Here is a 15,152-nt window from a genome sequence, read left to right as displayed (position 1 = left end):
CTTAGAGCACGCTGGCGGCTCGCTGGTTAGCACGCTTAAGCGTCCTCTGCATGCTTAAGCGTCCTACACCAGAACAGTTCAAAAAGTTTCGGGTTCCAACCCCTTTTTACCCCAAAATCCCAATTTTGATCATTCCAAACCCAAAAGTTAACCCAAAACGTGTTTACAGGTCATATACACTATGGAACACTCAAACATACACAAGTTTTGAGATTACAACATCAATTCATCAATAATTCACCAAACTTCCACAACTTTCAACAACAACAACAACAAACTCATCATCAATTCACCATTTCAATGATACTCATTGAATCAATTCAACAACAACATATGTCAAGACGACAACAACAACATTTGAACATGAATTCATCAACAATTCAACAACCTCAACTTCATTCATCATCAAATTCACACCAAAACATATCATGTTCATATATACCCATTTTGACATACAAATTCAACAACAACAACACAATTATTATTCAATTCATGTACATAATCATGTCATCAAAATTAAGCACGAATTCTACATCAAAAATCAAATTAACCACTTAATCAAAGATTTAGGGATAAACTACAAATATAGATTATGCTTGAATTCTAACCCCCTTACCTTAATTCTTCACAATCACCAACTAGGGCTTCACTTTAGCTCCCAAAGCTTGAATCTCTAGCCTTATCTAGCTCTCTCTAGATCCTTCTCTTCAAATCCTTATCGTCTCTTGTCCATTCTCTCTCTACCTCTTCTCTCCAAATGAAAAATGAAAAATGATGGTGTAAACCCTATTTTCTTCAATGAATAGAGTTTATATATGCTCTATCTAATTGGACTCAACTCACAATGCCTTAATGAGCCTAACCCATCACTTAATCTAATTCAAAATGTTTCTACCCACTTAACGGTAAAATGTAATAATAACGGTCACCTACCGGTAATAAAACAATTCACTACAACTCCCCGGCACTTAGTAAAATAACCACTCACACTAAACACTAAAAATAATTCTCATCAAAATTACTAAATTACCCCTACTCACAAAATGACCTAAATACCCTGAGTCCAAAATGACTAAAATACCCTTCTAACACCGAATTCTACAATTCCCAACCAAAAATACACACATAGGCAATTAATCACATACGAGCACATATAACACACATAAATAAATAATAAAATAAATCTAGCTAAAAATCGGGCTGTTACAGCCAACATGATTCACAACAAGTAGAATCACCTCAAAACGTTTCTCTTTCTGAGAACATTGAACAGGTTGAATCTCAGCTCACTTATCTTCCATAACCAAAAACTCAAGTAGCTTCCACAAGATCATCTGTGATTATAAACCCCACTCCCATCACCACCATTAAACGATAACCAACAAAAACCACCAAAACTTTCATTTCCACTCAAACAAAACTACAAATTAAAAAGCCTTCAAAGCTCTCTACTTCTTCTACCTTCAGAAGATCTTATAGACTTCAAAGTCAAGTCTAAATATCCTCAAATAAAACCAATTCACATTTCCCTTGATTAAAGAGATGAGAAATAAAAATTCCCAACTACCTCTTCAAAAAGCAAACCCTCTAAATAATATTACTTCTTAAATACCAAAAGCAAAGGTTAAAACGTTTTCCTCCAAAAAGAGAAAGGTCCCTGGGTGGATATTAGAATAAGAAGAAGAATAGAATTTTAAGAAGAACCTGTGAATTGGAAAAATGGCCATATCGAGAGTTAATGATTTTGAGAGTATTTTTATTGTTAGATGGAATATCTTGGAACTGATAAACCACAAGGAGTGAACCAAGGTGATGCAAATCAAACAACCATATTATACCAATGTTTTTAGGGAATTCTATGGGGATGATTCTTCGATGAGGACAAGGCACGCCTCTAAACATCTCTTAGGTGGGGATAAACATGGAAATCACCACTTACACATCTCAACAAGATTACAAAGCACTACTACAAAATTGGGAAAATATAGAGCCTCATAAATAGCGCTTTTAACACTAAAGCGCTATAAATTAAAACACGGAGGTCTTAGCTAGCGCTTTTTTGAGAAAGCGCTATCTATTCTTTTAAGTCTATATAGCGCTTTGTATTGAAAGCGTCAGTATAGGTTAAATAAAAATAATAAATATTTTTAAAAAAAAACATGATTAATTGTATATGACGCTTTTGATGGAAAGCGCTATAAATAAAGCAACCTTAAATAGCGCTTAATAAGCGCTACTGTATGCTTGAGAATGATAGCGCTTATAGGTTAAAAAAAGCGCTATCTAAGCGAACATAAGCATTAACACTATAACCTTCAAATCCCTTGTTCGATTCCCTATGCTGATATTTTATTTTGTTGTTTTTTTTACGCTTTGAACTAATGGTCCCCTGTTCGATCCCTGCATCACACATATTTCGGATTTTTTTTCAATTTTTATGAAAAATTAATTGCTGTATCAAAACACATATTTTTTTAATATTTTTTTTCATATATATCACTTAAAATATTATTTTCTCCAAACATTTCCAAAAAAGATATCTCTCCCTCCAAAAAATTGGTTTCCTACTCCCTAAATCCCTTATACCCTAAAAAAATTACTCCCTCCGTTCCTTTTTAAGTGTCTTTTCAGAAAATTGACACCAAAATAGCGATGTGTATTTTTTGCACATTTTCTTCCTATTATACCCTCATTTTAATCCACCAATAATTTCCTATATTTTTGCACACACTTTATCTTTCCAATAAATTTAATATGTTATTTTTCTCTCGTAACAAACAATTGTCAGTTATTATCTTTTTCTCCAACAAATTCCTTTTCTTTCTTGCGCACTCTCTCCCTCATAACAAACAATTGTCAATTTTCTAAATATCGTGCACATCTTTTTAATTATTTTAAGTCAATATAAAATTTATTCCAACTTCACGTTAATCAAAAGTTAAGAAAAAATTAACTTCTTTCCAACTCCTTTAATTAAAGTTAAGGCTTCAACTATGGTTTCAACCAATGCTAGAGTCACACTTGAATTTTTTAACAATTGTTATTCATCTTATTTATAGAATTTTAACTTTTCTTGGAACCATTGTTTGGAACAAATTTTAATTTTTTTTGAAGATAATAAGAAACAAACTTTGTTTAAAAAACAAACAAACTTTAAAAAAAAAAAACAAACTTTAGTTTTCCAAATAAATAACATTAATTAGTTTTATTAAAAAAGATAAAAGTAATTGACAAAGGGTATAATGGACAAATTGTACCCTTAAAATATCAAAAAGACAGTTAAATAGGAACGAAAAATTCACCCTAAAAAACACTTAAAAAAGAAGGAGGGAGTAGTTTTCAAAATCAATTGACTCTATCCCCAAATCTCACTCTCTCTGCGATTCACAAATCACAGACCCAAATTCACGAATCGAAGACTCCACCATACACACAAAACCTCCTCATGGAAGCCGACAGAATCGACATCATCGTCAGCTCTTGACCACTAGGTTATTCGTCCTCCGCCGGAAACCGTAACTTCCGTCCAGGTATCCCCTCTCTCTCTAGATTTTCCTTCCCTTCTTCTTTCGTCGTGAGCTCTAGATTTGTGTTGCAGCGGATTCTAGTATACCAATTTAATTTCGTTATTTTTGGTTTAATTTCACTGATTTTGATTCCCTGTGTGTGGAAATTAATTAGTATATTGGTTATGTGGGGTTTGAATTTGCTTATTATTTATTTAATATTGCTTAATTTCATTATTTTTAGTTTGATTTCTGTTAGTTTGATTCCTCTTGTGTGAAAATTAATTAGTATGTCGAGTTTTTGGGGTGTTAAGTTGCTTAATTTCGTTATTATGGGGTTAATTTCGGTGAGGAGGATTTCTTGCAGTGTGAAAATTAGTTAGTATATTGGATATTTGGTGGTTTGAATTTGAACAAATTTTTAGCTAATTTGGCAGAATGATATTACTTAATTTCGTTATTATTAGGTTAACTTCAGCTAGCTGAATTGAATTCCTTGTGTGTGGAAATTATTAGTATATAGGTTATTATTTGGATATGCTTAGTAATGTGATAAGCACTTGAGGGGAAAACTCCAGGACATGAGTTATATAAATAAACTAGAAAAAATTGCTTGACAACCGATAATGACTTTTGCAATCAACATGAGTTATATATTTTGGCACGTGGTGATGTCTCTATAAAATATGGTATTTGGTAGTATCCTTAAATTTCATTCTTTGGTGCAGAAGTAACATTCATTCATGCTCAAACATGGTATATAGTCATATAAAATTATTTTTCTTGTGGTTTGTTTCTATAAAAGTTCATTGCCTACTTTCTAGTTATTTGCTTATGATAACAAATTTTTATATAAATTTGATGAAAATCAAAATAATGTGAGAAAGATGGTCTTTATTCGGACATAATAAAAAATACATCTATTTTTGTCACAAGTATTTCCTAGTTAGCTCATCTCTCTCAGATATCTCCCACTCCCTCAATTTTAAAGCTTGTTATAACTTACTGCTCTTCAAGCCGTTCTGTTTGTGGCTCTGATGGTTAATTGATGTTCCTAACACATAGTTGGCAGTAAACCTTGTGAGGATCCCGTGGTTTGTGGCTCTGATGGCTTCATATTCAAGCATGATAATTATTCTTATTCAGTCTGTGGTGCAATGACCTTTTTATTTTGATACAAATTTGGTCAGTAGCAAAATTTGTTATTCAAGTGCATTTAGGTTCTTCTCGTAACTGTATTGTACTTCTGGTAATAGGGCCTAACCTTGCACTGGTAATTTACTCTGCACGATATCCCTGAGGTATATGATGTTATTTTATTTTGTTCTTAGCACTTGTTGTTGAGATTCATATTTAGACTATAGGATGCTCATTTAGGTTCTTCTCATAACTGTGTTGTGCTTCTGATCTTGCGGCAGAGCTTGTTTAGACTATAGGATGTTATTTTATTTTGTGATATTACCAATGATGGAAAACCATAGATCCTTATAGTCCTTTATAGAATTTGATGTCATGTGTAAATATTTTAGTTTAATTATTTGTTTTAATTGTACTTTTTTTAGTTTCACATAAACAATTGTAACGACCTTCAAGCGCTTATGTTGCTTTTATGTTTGGATCTCTCAAGTAACAGAAAGGGATAAAATAGAGTAATTGGTACTTTGTCTTCACTTGCTACATTCCAAAGCTGGTATGTTATTTTTATATTAAAGTATAATATTTGTATATAATTAAGTTTATTAAGTAACATGGTTATATTTTGTTATAATATATGCAGTGCATTGATGGTTTCAAGTGTGTGACATACTCAAAAGATAAACTATGAGAAATCCAAGAAGAATGGTGTCAGTTCATGATGAGCTTAAAAGTTATATGATATTTTTATGATAAGGTGGGTTTCATGTTTCTAAATATATATGCAAGAAGTGGTAGTTGTTTTAATTTATAATCTTGCTTTAATTTGTACTCATGATCAGTAGTACTTTAAATTTATCTTTAATATAATACAGTGTTATTGCTTAATGGTGTTTTCAGGTATATATTCAGGTGGAGGATTCAGGTGGAGGAGAGTGAACGAAATTTGGAAATGAATGATGATTTGCCTGCTTGTTTTGGATAAAAATGTTGAGAAAACCAAGAAGATAGATGAAGACACAATAGAAGATTTTGATATTTATGTTAACTAATTAGTTGTAACTCTTAAAGATATCTATGTTACCATATTAGAGGCTATACATTTCTGACTTTTATGCTATATATACATACATTTTTTAAGGTATGGTTAAGTTTTATTTGATAAATAAGTCTCAATTATAATGTGCCAAAATTATATATATTTCCTTTAAAATTTCTGACTTTATATATACTTTACTTTAAATTAATATAAAACGCTATCTGCAAAGGGAAAAAAAATTGACAAAAAAATAATAAAATAAATGCTTCTCCTAGCGCTTTTTTTCCTTTATAAAGTGTTATCTAAACATATTGTTACATAGCGCTTTTAAAACAAAAACGCTGTTTTTAAACTCGTCTTAGATGGCATTTTTTTTCGAAAGCGCTATCTAAGGAGAACCTTAGCTAGCGCTTTTTGACATAAAGCGCTATATAAACCCTGCTTTAGCTAGCGCTTTATACAAAAAAAAAGCGCTATATTACCTTTACCAGCGCCATTTACAGTAGCGCTTCAAAAGCGCTATCTAAAGCCAAAAAAAAGCGCTATATAAGCCCATTTTTGTAGTAGTGAAGGTACCTGATGTTAATGATGAGCTTTTTTTTTTTACCAAAACCTGGTATGATGAGGTCAAAGTTGATAAGAAGGAATTGATCTCCCAGATGAGCAAGGATAAAAGGGTAGAAATGCATCTCCTCCAACTCTCGATACATGCCAAAGATACTTCACAATTTATGCATCCATTCCATCTTTCCTAGGAAAGGAAGCTTTGAGAATGTTTTTAACTCTGACCTCAGTGATGTCTGTGATCTCATGAAGAAGTTTCCTCCGAGTCTCAACTATGTGATTCTACAACACATGATAGAAGCAATCAAGAAGAGATAACCAAGTTCAATAGTGCCTTATGGTATGTTTTTCACCCTAGTTCTTAAGCGTTCTAACGAGTGGAAAATGAAGCTTCTGAGGATTACTACCAGATATTTGAAAAAGATAAGGTGGTTAAGGTGAGAAACACTGATTTTGTGGCTATCAAAGTCAAGGGAAAGGAAAATAAAGCCCATTAGGAAATCCCTCAATAAGTGGATATATGTTCCACAATGAGGAAGTGATTCTATCAAGAGGAAGACGGTTATGAAACCTATATTATCTGATGAAGGTGCTTCCCTAAATGTGGTTGAAGTAGAAAAGAAGAAAAAGGAGAAGAAGCTTAAAGGAAAATAAGAAGAAGAAGTACAAGATTATGATTACGAGGAATCATCCCAATCTGAATAAGAGATTGATGATGAGGAAACTGAAGAAGAATAACCTTTTGATATCAACTCTCTAACTCAAGGTTATGATGTCCAAGTAGATATCCCTGGAATCTCTGACTAAGATAAGACAGAAGACAAGAAGGAAGAAACTTTTGAAAAGAATGAGCAAGTTGCCTGTAAAGTTAAAGCAACCATTATCTCTTATGTGCAAAATCTAGAAACTTTTATTGGTGAAGGATCCACTCTAACTCTATCTATTGAGATTCCTTAGAAAGAAGAAATTGATGTTGTCGACATCATAAGCAATCTCAAATTTGATGGAAGCTTTGAGAAAAATGAAGGTGATCCTGAAAAAGAAGAAGAAAATGGTAAGAAACATGAGTATGAGAATGACTTCAACTAAGATGAAGAAGAAACTGAAGAAGAAGTCAATGCTACTTACGAGGATGAAGAGAAAAGTTCTTCTTTGAAGACACAATCAGAAGAATGAAATAAAGATGAAGTTGTTGTGGAAAAAGACCCAACATAATTTGAGGTGAAAATCCCTTCATCTCTATAAGACTTCTTCAACAAAATAGTCTTTGAGAATCCTCCAATCATTACTTTGGAAACAAAGGTGTAGATCAATCAAGGTGAAACATGATTATTCAACTCACCTGTCATGAATACCCATTCTTAGACTCTTTAAGATGTGATCAGGCCCTTCCTAGTTTCTCTCCCCACTACCTCATCTACCTACTGTCTACAATCAATCTTAACTTGACATTTCTTAGCTTCCCAAAATTCCAACAAAAATTGGCTCAATTAAGACTTTCACCAATGAGCAGGGCAAGTATAAGAAGTTGTCGATTCCAAGCCAACTCCTAAAAAGCATGCACTTTAAAAGAATTAGAGAAAAATGAGGAACGACATCAATAAACTATTTTCTCAACAAGAAATCATACAGTAGTTGCTGCTTAGGGACATTCAAAATGATTTTGCTTGGAAAGCTTAGGTCACAAATGAGTTGCTCCAAATGTTGCCTTATCAGAACAATCCTATTGCATCTGACCTCCCCGTTGATTTTGTCCCCATACCAAGGCCTTCTACATCATCTTCATCAGATGACTCTTCTCCTTGCAAGTAGATTTTTTCTGCCAGTGCCAACTTTTTTTATTTGCTAATGATAAATGGGCGAGAAGTTATAAGATATAGCGTTAATTAAGTTTTTGATCCCTATAAATATTTGCAGTTTCGTTTTTAGTCCCTGTAAAATTAAATCATACTTTTTAGTCCCTACAAAATTTTTCGTTATATCTCTGCTGTTAAATGATATAGTAGTACATTGATTTATTAACAAACCCCAAATTCCACCTTCTTCTTCTTTCCATGGAAACAAACCCCAAATTCCATTTATTATTTTTTTTCTTCTTCTTCTTCTTCTCTAGAATTAATTAATCTTGGTTCCATTACTAAACAGAATCAGACTACAAAATTACTCTTGGTGATTTCACACCATCACCGTTTCAGATTTTGATTTCATCTTCTAATTCAATTTAGAATTTTGATTTCAGATTCAGACTTTGTTCGATTTCTGCGTGGCTTTTCTGTTTTCACGTTTTGCCTTCTGTTCGATTTCGGCGTGGGTTTATGTTTTCACGTTTTTCCTTCTGTTTTGTGAAGCAAAATCCCCAAATCTGGATTTTTAGAGTTTCTGTTTTAAGTTTTAATTTTATGTTATTTTAGTTTTTATAATTTAACTTTATCTTTTATTTTAATTATTGTAATTTAAATGTATAATAATAAAACAATTTTGACCAGTTTATTTATTTTTTTAAATAATGAAGTGTCAGTGCCACGTCAGCTCTGTTAAAGGTCATTTAACAGCAGAGACTAAAAGCTATAACGGAAAATTCTGTAGGGACTAAAAAGTAATTTAATTTTATAGGGACTAAAAACAAAACTGCAGATATTTATAGGGACCAAAAACTTAATTAACCATAAGATATAAGGGTTAGTTAGGATCAGTTTTGAACTCTAAATTAGAAAACATCTTAGGATATAAGTCTTAATCTGATCTAACTTGCTTGGCAAGCACCATGTTATATTGTTAGGAAAATTGATTTTGAACCATGTATGCATGAGATGATGCAATCCTGTAATTGTTCCATTTTTTTATTTGTGAGATTTACAATTATGCATGGTTCAAAGATTTACGCCTCAACACAATTTCTATCTCAATCATATATGCTCAAATTAAGGGGGAGTATAATTCATCCCATATTGTTGCATTGCTTAAATCAAAATAAAAAACTTGATCGAAATAAAGGGGGAGATTGTTAAGGAATATCAATAAATTTTACTTAAGTCGATATTTTAATGATAACAAGCTTCATGGAAATAAAGTTATCAAAATGATTCTGATATGTGTTGTTTTTTAACAAGTTTCTTTAAGTGTTCTTTAAAACATGATATTATAAAGGGTTAATTATGTTTCTAGTCCCTATAAAATAGCGACCTTGTAAGTTTAGTCCCTACTTAATTTTAATAGCATTTTTAGTACCTAATTTTGTTTTTCTGCACTGAGTATTAGTCTCTACTCAATTCAAATTTGTTTAATTTATGCTTAAACTCTTAAATTTTTGAACAATTTTTTGCAGACATGTTTAGAACATTACTAAAAGTTCGTCCGCAAAAAATTATCGCAAAATTTGATTTCTACATCCAGATTTTATTACTTTTTATCTTTAACTTTTGTCGTTTTAAAAAATTCATATTTAATTCATTTCATGTCAGAAAATTCATATTTAACTTTTGTCGTTTCAAAGGGTTATAATTCAAACCCCTTTCCTTGTGATCATTATTTTTACTAAAAGGGGTTTCATTTGGTAATTAGTTTGGTTGAATTAGCTTAAGGGAGAGAGAGATTAAAACGCAACTAGGTCATGCCAGACTCCCTTCTAAAACTGTTTGCTAATTACTAGTTAGGAATATACTTTGGACCAATTACTTGATTTTAAGTCACTTGAACAAAATGGTTAGGTCGATGCCTTGGCCACTAACAATCTTCATTTATTATGACCCCCAAAATGGTTAAGTGCTTGCCTTATATAGGCGCGTGTTTCCCTAAAAACTAGGGATATGTAACCCGCGACGCGAGTATATAACTGATGACGTGAGTGAAACAGAATGCAACACCTCGTCTTTGGTTCATATCTTGCGACGCGGAGCTCATTGCTCGCAGTGCAAGATATGCAATGGTTGAATCATGCAAATTCCATTCTGATTCTGTGATGCACAGCTCGTAGAACATGTCAAAAGTTAGGTAGAGGTTGAATCAAACTATCTTCTTCACTCTTTGCTCAAGTTCTTCTCACCAGAACGTCCGTAACGACTATGCCATAAGAATCACAAATGGTATACTTGTAAAAAGCATAGTAGGGTCACAAAGTTGTCTGGTTTGGGTTGATTTCCATGGCTTCAAGGTTATTTTCCTGCTTTTGTTCTTTCACGACGTTTTATCGAAACCTTTAGAAAACTCGAATAAAATACATTCAATCTACCTACTTTAATTCTAAAATGACTTCAAAAATCAACTAAAAACCCTATATGATTTTCTCTCATCACACAATACTTATTACGATGCGAAGGATCCAAAATGCTTTCTTATCAATAGCTAATTGAAGTACAAAATCTAACGTCGATGTGTTTATAACATCTCAAATCTAGCCTTGAGCTAATGGGTTCTCAATATATTGTTTAAATAAAAACTTGAATTACCATAAAATGACGATAAGAATATATAAAATTATTGTCATTTATCCCACATACACAGTACTATCTTAACTGGACTAAATAGAGATTTGCATCTTCACAAAGATATTTGTTTCAACACTTTTAGAAAATTATAAATAAAATAAATTTTAAAATGAGGTAATTCAAAGACACATTTATCCAAAAATAGTACACCATTAAGGAAAACATTTGTGACTTTTGTTTACTAGCAGCCAGCAAAAATCATGCTCCTGTTCATGTTATGATGACATAAACTTCAATGCTGCCATGCGTAGGTTCTTCACAAGTTCCTTTATGCTCATGTTGTAGCCTTCATCCAACTATAAAATAATTAAGATTAGTATTAAATACAATAGTCAATAATATAAAAATAAAAAACCAAAATCAAAAGACAACAAAATGATTATATCGAGCAATTATAGTGGAAAACAACCTAGAATAAAATACTTCTTATAAAATGATAGCAATTATAATAATTAAAAAATAATGGCTTAAATATGTTTTTCGTCCCTGCAAATAGGGGTCGCTTAAAATTTCGTCCCTGCAATCGCTAATCCTTTTTTTTTGCCCCCGCAAAGTTTAATCACTTAAAATTTCGTCCCTTGACCCAGTTAATCAATGCCACGTCATCAAATTAACATCTGATTTCACAGACAAACATGAAAGGACAAAAATGCCCTTGATTTCATCTTCTTTCTCCCTCTTCTTTCTCGTGTTCCATGATTGAAGAATAAACATGGCTATGAATAAACATGGCTTGTTCATTTTACACCATCATCATCAATCTGTTTTACACCATCAATCTGTTTTACACCATCATCAATCTGTTTTACACCTTCATTGTCCTACAATCCCATTCACCATTCATTTTGCACAATCATCTTCGGAAGCTGCTTTTTCCGTCATCGGTAGCCGAAAACTGCAACACGATTTCAATAAGCTTTCGATGATGTTGTTTTGCGGTTACCGGAATATGATTTTGATGTTGTGATGTTGTTGAATTAGTGTTGTGACTGTGTCGTGGATTGAAGTGTTGTGACTGTGTTGACATTGCCGGCGTTTAAGAGCGGTACCGGTGCTGGAGCAGAGGTTGCGTACCGCCTCAGATTGTTCAGGACAGGCAAGTGAGACAAGGCACACGACGAAGGCATGGTTGAGGTGACGGCAGGCGGAGTTACGACCGAGACCTGGCGACGGTGGCACTCTATCTTCTCTTTCTTCTCTTCTTCTGTGACCGTGTTCTTCAATTTTCTTCCTTTCTTCTTCATCCTCTTCTCTTCTTCTGCAACCGTGTCCCAAAACATCAAAACCCAACCACTAATTCATCTTGCAAAGAATCAAATCCACACTTGGTTTGTTAAGCTTCTGGTGATCGCATTCTCTTGTTGTTACTGTATTGTAGATTCAAGAGGTAGATTGTCACAAATTTGAGAAAATTTATTGTTGTTGCTATTGCTGTTGGTGGGGGCGGTGGTGGGAGAGAAGAAAGAAGGAAGAAGAAGGTAATGGTGGAGGAGCAGTAAAAGAGAAAAGAAAATGATAGCAGGGGTATTTTCGTCACTTCAAGCCATACTTTGCTTAGTCAACGAGGGTATTTTTGTCCATTCCCATGCCATTTTGCTAATTTGATGACGTGGCATTGATTAACTGGGTCAAAGATTAAGTGATTAAACTTTGCAGGGGCAAAAAAAAAGGATTAGCGATTGCAGGGACGAAATTTTAAGCGACCCCTATTTGCAGGGACGAAAAACATATTTAAGCCAAAAATAATTGTCAATATAATAGTAATAGTGATGGCACCAAAAATATAAAAATTGTGAGAAAAAAAAATGTTAGTGGCAATTTAAAGGTAGATAGAGAGATAGTTTCTACCTGAGCAATGATGGTAATGTCTACGATAGAATTTCCAAAGGGTAAGACACTATTATTGACAACAAATAGTTGAAACCTTTGAACCTCAACCATAATTTTAACTAGAAGTCCTTTGTGCTCTTGGCATTGGATCCGAATCAACATATATTTTCCTAAGATTCTTGCTTCCACTTGAAATGGTAAATCAACAACACAATCAATGCTCTCACGAGATGACGAGGAGTTGTCATCGTTGCAGAGGCCTGGTTTGGTCAAGACTGTCGGTGACTCTATTTTTGTTTTCTCATTTTGTTCTTCCAAAAATTTCAAACGCTTTTTAAGTTCTTTCAAGTATTTGATAGTGTCAACCAATACAGAATACTTGTCCACCTAACACATTTTTACGCAATCGATTAGTGAGTAGTGTGACACAAAATAGTAACCAAGATTATTTCATAAAAAGAAACATGAGAAAATTACTTATTGTACCTTTTTAAGGTCAGGAACAAGAGCTGCAAGGGCAATGAAGTTCTGGGTGAGTTTCTCTCTTCTCTTTCTCTCAGCCATGATATGATCTTGACCATGATGAGTACGAGACCTTTTGCTCTTTGAGGTTTTTGTTTCCAAGTTTTGTGAGGAATTAGTAGTGGGTGAATTTGGGGTGTTGTCCAAAGATGGAATTTGAAACTGAAAAGATGATTTAGATGGCGATGAAGAAAGTTTTGGTGAAAAGGTTTCATTGATTTTGTTGCTATGATCAATTTTTTTAAGCTCCATATTTGGCTTATCAAAATCAAAGTCGAAAGAGTCCAAATTTGTTTCATAACTTGATGAGTTACTAAGAGATGTGGGAGTGGACCCCGAAGTGAAACATTGTTGTTTGTTTTGTTCTTGGAATACATTACCTATGTCATGTGAGAGAAACTCTACCACATCTGTATCAAGGAAATTCAAGTTGCTTTCCTCAGCAAATAAATTATGTTCGTCCATTTCCTGAAGAAAAAAAAAAGAAAAGAAAATTTCATGAATTAAAGAATGAGAAATGCTAATGAAGCGCTCTTGTTAGGGCATTGTTTAGTAACTTTAAATAGTAAGTTTTTGGCCTTTTTAAAGAAATAATTTTTCATTAGAAATCATTAATGAGTACTTTTAGGACACTCGTTGGCAAGATCTTTAAAGAATTAATTTATAATGAAAAACATTTGTGGATTTAGAAAATAAGAAGAGTTAATCAAGTTGCTTGGGCTCCAGTGGCAATGACCTCCTTTCAAGGACGTACCCAGGGAATACCGGATTCGATTCCCAGGGGGAACAACGCTTGGTCAGTGGACATGCCTCTACGCATGAGCCAAATTAGTCGCTCACCTTTGATGGGTCGGAAATCGGTGCGAAAGAAAAAAATAAATAAGAAAAGTGAATTTAACTTTTGATTTTCTTACCAAATCAGATAACCAGCTGTTGGTTGATGATACGTTCATTGTTGTATTGTTGATTTCTTCCATTGTCTCATTCAAATTGGGTAACACTTGTATACTGAATTTAAAACAAGAAAGAGCAAGGCTAGTACTATTTGTGGTTGAATCAGAGTTTCCATTGTTAGATCTTTTATAGGACTAAATTTTAAGCACGTGTGGGGTATGTATCATTTATTGGCTACATGCTTTATTTTTATTTTTATTTTTTTGAGGGGTGTGCTATATCATTTACCCACAAGTGGAAACATGCTATATTTTTGTTAGGGGATGCTATAATTTTTTTTAATAAGTCAATGTACTACTATATCATTAAAAAAGGAAAATTAATAAGCAAATGGTGTAATTTTAAAAAAAAAAATTAAAAACAAATTCTATATATATTTATAAAACCTCTTTACTTAATTAACATTTTTAAATTTACTATCTCCAGTCACATTTATAAACAACTTTTATTTTTTTAGATTCATTAATAGCTGATATACCTGAATTATAATATACTCCACATATATCCGTTATTAAATGAATTTGTAAAAGCAACGGTAGCTTATAAATACGATCGAGGATACATGAGATAAATGAGTCAACAAATATGTCAATAAAAATTGATGTATTTGGTTTACATCATGAATCAAATACATCAACTTTAGTTGACATATTTGCCTCTTATAAAAATGATAAGAGAAAGTACTCCTTCTGTTCCAGACTAATTGAGCCAAAAGCTCATTTCACACGTATTAAGAAAAATGTATTGAAGGAGAGAGAAAATAGTTTTAAGTGCATTTGTTAAGTATTGGTGCATTCTTCACTATCATAAATGTAAAGTGAAATATATTGAATTGAGAATGATGAAAGTAATTAATTAAAGTTATAAAGGAACACCACAAAAAAAAAAGTTATAAAGGGAAAAAAGTAATTAATATTGTAATGAAAAGTGAAAGAGCTCGGTTATTTTGGAACACTTTTTTTTTTTTTTTTTTTCAAATGGCTCAGTTATTATGGAACGGAGGAAGTATTTTATTTGACCTAATACATCAATCCTTTTTGGCTAACTTTTGTTTAGGGCCAGTTATAAGGGCGCCGATACTCTAATGCTTAATAGGCCAAGTTATTCCACACTGTAAGG

The 15,152-nt window shown here is 32.8% G+C and overlaps 1 protein-coding gene and 1 long non-coding RNA gene across 3 annotated transcripts; one reads left to right on the top strand and one right to left on the bottom strand.

Moving 5' to 3' along the window:
* Window positions 1-3,165: 3,165 nt before the first annotated feature.
* On the top strand, window positions 3,166-5,778 carry LOC146915003 (uncharacterized). Of its 2 annotated transcripts, XR_015014460.1 has the most exons (4): window positions 3,166-3,530; window positions 5,134-5,196; window positions 5,284-5,397; window positions 5,553-5,778. It is a non-coding gene; the product is annotated as an uncharacterized LOC146915003 (long non-coding RNA). The 2 variants fall into 2 exon arrangements; XR_015014459.1 differs by having other exon boundaries at window positions 3,179-5,196.
* A 4,917-nt stretch (window positions 5,779-10,695) lies between these two features.
* Window positions 10,696-14,132, bottom strand: LOC146915002 (transcription factor bHLH18-like). The gene is made up of 4 exons (XM_085717589.1): window positions 13,994-14,132; window positions 13,044-13,547; window positions 12,576-12,944; window positions 10,696-11,023 (listed from the first exon to the last, which is right to left on the bottom strand). Exons 1-4 carry the CDS (start codon window positions 14,054-14,056, stop codon window positions 10,943-10,945), a joined length of 1,017 nt encoding a protein of 338 aa, XP_085573715.1. The 5' UTR covers window positions 14,057-14,132; the 3' UTR covers window positions 10,696-10,942.
* Between the last annotated feature and the right edge of the window lie 1,020 nt (window positions 14,133-15,152).

This window comes from Medicago sativa, chromosome 6 (genome assembly GCF_051527215.1).
Source record: "Medicago sativa cultivar Bolivia chromosome 6, Bolivia_mono, whole genome shotgun sequence".
NCBI classification, from domain to species: Eukaryota; Viridiplantae; Streptophyta; class Magnoliopsida; order Fabales; family Fabaceae; genus Medicago; species Medicago sativa.
Note: the sequence above shows the minus strand (reverse complement) of the source record. Positions and strands in the feature narration are given on the sequence as shown.

What these genes read in the sequence shown, in the direction of transcription:
- LOC146915002 (XM_085717589.1), bottom strand. Translation starts at nt 14,056, where the DNA reads ATGGAAGAAATCAACAATACAACAATGAACGTATCATCAACCAACAGC. An exon ending in ACAGCTGGTTATCTGATTTG is followed by an intron (nt 13,548 to 13,993) that starts GTAAGAAAATCA and finishes TTTTTTCTTCAG; the next exon opens with GAAATGGACGAACATAATTT. An exon ending in ACATTACCATCATTGCTCAG is followed by an intron (nt 11,024 to 12,575) that starts GTAGAAACTATC and finishes ATTATTTTATAG; the next exon opens with TTGGATGAAGGCTACAACAT.